Raw genomic sequence first — 4,088 nt, 5'->3', positions numbered from 1 at the left:
ACCTGTGTAGACTTGTGATTGGTATTTGCCATTGCGCCATCACCTGTGTGTAAAATTCAACAAAGAAAGTTGCACATGTTTGAACTTGAATAACGGAACAGATTAATAAATTAATGAAAAGGTAAGGGCAGATGCAGACCGCAGACCCACCTTACAGCACGAACGGAAATCTCTTGAGCGCAGACTCACCTTATAATAATCGGAATACATGTGCACATCATTTAAGACACTATACATTCTCATATTTCAATTTCGCAAAATATGTACACATCTCTTCCTCTTATGTGCACAGACGCTCACATAAGACACTAAACATTGTTAAGATCAAGAAGTAGAATATTATATATATAATTTATACACATAAGTTTTTCTTATATTTCATTTTCGCAAAGAAAATTAATTAACTTATTTCTCTTGTTTTTTCCCCAGCGGTATTCAGCATCACTTCAATCGTATCGTACACATCTCTTCCTCTTGACATGTGTCAGATTTTTGTTTTTTCATTATTAGCTGGGGGGAAAATAATAGGAAAGTTAGTGTTGATTGAATTCTTCAGTTACAGTATTAGAAAATAATTGTTTAAGTAACCCTGAGTATTATATATATAGTTTGTCACAACTTAATGATTCTCACATCGAGTCCGAGAAGCATTCCTATAGCTAGTAGCGGGAAATCACTCTTCACTCTCTCTGGGCTATTTGCTTTCTTAGGGCATCTCCAGCAATATGGCCAAATCCACTTTCTTCATCTGCCTTAACCTTTCATTACTCTTCTCTCTAGTCACGGCCACTTACTACTCAAGTTTAACCCCAACGCTTCTGGGTTTTCGCGAGGAGAAGTTCACCCACCTACACTTCTTCTTCCATGATGTCGTGACGGGCCCAAAGCCCAGCATGGTGTTTGTCGCCGAGCCCAACGGGAAAGCGAAGGATGCCCTTCCGTTCGGAACGGTGGTGGCGATGGATGACCCTTTAACCGTGGGGCCCGATCATGACTCGAAACTTGTGGGCAAGGCACAAGGAATTTACACTTCAATATCGCAGGAAGAGATGGGGCTAATGATGGTGATGACGATGGCGTTCACCGATGGAGAGTTCAACGGAAGCACCATCAGTGTTTTGGGGAGGAACATGATCATGAGTGAACCTGTTAGGGAAATGGCTATTGTTGGTGGCACGGGGGCTTTTAGGTTTGCACGTGGCTACGCTCAGGCAAAGTTTTACTCTGTTGATTTCACCAAAGGAGATGCTATCGTGGAATACGATGTATTCGTCAACCATTATTAAGTCCTACGTACCCCTTTTATAGTGGAATACGATGTATTCGTGAAATAGGTGATAGCTGCTTAGAACACCTTGCATAAGACTTAAATTTCTTTGGGTCTTTGTTCTAAATTCCCTAATGTTATTTTCTTGACATTATTGTTAGCTAGTCCCTCCCCCTGATGTTTCCTTCTTAACTTTTTCCTTATTGTTAGCTAGTCCCTCCCTAATACTCATTTGAATGTTTTGGCCTTATATTTTAAGAAAAGGTTTTTTTATAAAAAAATGTTGAAAGTAACTAAAGAGATTTTAGGGTTTAGACTTTTTAAAGTTATCTTTAATCATATTTTTAATTTAAAAAATTACAAATTAAATTTTTTATTAACAATAATCAAGGACTAATTTGAAAAAATAAAATAATTAATGAGAATATGAAATATAATTTGATTGATTAACAAATTAATAATATCAAAACCCCCAAAATTCTCGGGACACCATAAGAACTCTCTATTTTTATATATGTTTGAATGCTCTTATTATAAAAAATAAGTTAATAGTAAATTTATATATAATTTTTTTCATCTAATAAAAAATTACTTAAATTCCTTTAACTTAAAATTAATTTTAAATTCAGAATTAAATCATTGACGTGAAATTAAATATATAAAAATTTATCTAAAATCTTGATAACTAATATTTTAGCAGGATTTTAGAGAATTCAACGTGAAAAAAACACTCATGTAATTGATGTCAAGAGTTATTTTAACAATAAATGAAATTAAAATTCTTATAATATTTATTTTTGTTACAAAATTCTATGTAACATATATGTAGATTGGTTTAGTTTAAGTCACTTTGAAAGCTAAGTAATGAAGTGAACACGGACAAACCATTGCTTAGGATTTGAATATTCATTGTCTACTATGCCTATTCATTTTTTTTTCTTTTCTATTTATTTCACTTTTTATTTTTTCTCTCTTAAAAAAATAAAAATTAATATGGCTAGTTAGTCCAAAAAATAATTTCATTGCATCTAATTCTTGAAATTTTTGAAAATTACTTCTTTAAGTCCTTTATTTAAGTCCATTAATATTATTTTGTTAAATCACCTGTTGTAGATAATATGATTGAGACTCAAACTGTTAAGATGGATGCACTTGTGGATGTTGTTCCTAAAATGAGGTTCCATTTTGGTAATATATAAATTGAATTGTATGTACTTGTTTAAGAATAGAGTTACAATTTGTTTTTTTTATTCTTGTAAAAGGCACACTGGATGCTAATGTTTGGAACAACTATTGTTGTAGATTTGTTTTTCATATTTTTGTTTAATTATTACTGTAAAAAAATGATAATATTTCAACTGATTTGTTTATAATATTTTGATTCTGTTTTTAAACAAAACACGAAAGAAGCTAAAGTCATAAGGCAATTAAGCTTTGCCTGGCTAACTACAAATAATATAAAATAAATATATATTGAGAATAATTAAGATCACAAATTAATTAATAATCATTTTAAAATATTAGATATATTTAACATTTAATTTAATAATATTTAATAATTTATATTAATTATTTTTATAAATAAAATAATAAAGCATTTTCACTCCTATATATATATATATATATATATATATATATATATATATATATATATATATATAAACAATTAATTTCCTTGTTCCAAATTCCAATATAATGCTAAGAACCTGATTATTTAATTCATTCTTCCAATCCAATTTGACCAGGCATAGTGCACAGAGCCGCCGGCCGCCACTAGTAAGTTGAACAAGCATACGTGACAAATCAAGAGGGAAGATTCGATAGATACGAGGAGGGGTAGAAAAAAAAATGATTAATAAGTGAATTATTTAGTCAAGTATCTATCGTTAAATTTGTTTTTAATGCCATAAAAATATATTTATTAAGTATAGAAACTAAAATAGATAAATTTAAAAATTACAAAGATTAAATAAGTAATTAAATTTTTAAAAAATAACAACAGCTATAAATCATTAGTTAAGTACAACACAATAGTATAATTTCATGTATGCCACACTTCACAAGGCCATGGGAGCAAGAGGAATAACTCTGTTATTTGTATAATCTATTTTATAATTTCTATTTTATTTCTCATACGAGGAATAAAAATTTCATAATCGTTGCTCATTGATGACAAACTCCAATATTTTATTCCATCTTGTATTTTCTAATAATGTTTTGAGTGTCCTCTTACTTAAAAAGTTAGCATTGTCTTAATTCAAGATGATGAGATTGTCACACATGATAGAAATATATTCAAGTTAATTATTGAAAACTATTCATATGCATATTGAAAGTTAATGATGAAAGATCACCTCTACTAAAAGACTTTACAAGCCAATTACTAACAAGAACGAGGTAAAGGAGAAGTTTAACAAAGTTACTAATTGAGAGTTCCTAAATCAGACTGAGATCTAGAAATATATTGATCTAAACCTAGCTATTTAGTAATGACTCTACACACACCAATGCATATAAATGATGGAGAAAACTCAAGTTCATTATTCAAAAGAAGACATGCCTCAAAATAAAGGGAATCTTGTGTGAAGATTGGTAGAGTTAGAGATTATAGATGATCAAACACTAGAACACTTTCAAAGGACTCTTGAATTAATTGACAAGAAGTTGCACTAAAAAAAAAAATGCAATTTAGCACAAAATTGACTTACACAAATTGGTCTCAAATAGAGACCGATTTTGCAACCCTTTCTGTGTTAGACAAAAATAATTGTGTTACAACAACGACATTAGTTACTGATGTGTCAGTCACAACAAATTAAAA

General features: G+C 30.1%; 1 protein-coding gene across 1 annotated transcript; it reads left to right on the top strand.

Moving 5' to 3' along the window:
• Positions 1-620: 620 nt before the first annotated feature.
• Positions 621-1,478, top strand: PTS3 (pterocarpan synthase). The gene has a single exon (NM_001371243.1). It carries the CDS (start codon positions 726-728, stop codon positions 1,284-1,286), a length of 561 nt encoding a protein of 186 aa, NP_001358172.1. The 5' UTR covers positions 621-725; the 3' UTR covers positions 1,287-1,478.
• Positions 1,479-4,088: the final 2,610 nt, after the last annotated feature.

The sequence above is a fragment of the Glycine max genome, chromosome 19 (assembly GCF_000004515.6).
Source record: "Glycine max cultivar Williams 82 chromosome 19, Glycine_max_v4.0, whole genome shotgun sequence".
NCBI classification, from domain to species: Eukaryota; Viridiplantae; Streptophyta; class Magnoliopsida; order Fabales; family Fabaceae; genus Glycine; species Glycine max.
The sequence above is the reverse complement of the archived record's forward strand: the minus strand, read 5'-3'. Positions and strand labels throughout refer to the sequence as shown.

What these genes read in the sequence shown, in the direction of transcription:
- PTS3 (NM_001371243.1), top strand. Translation starts at nt 726, where the DNA reads ATGGCCAAATCCACTTTCTTCATCTGCCTTAACCTTTCATTACTCTTC.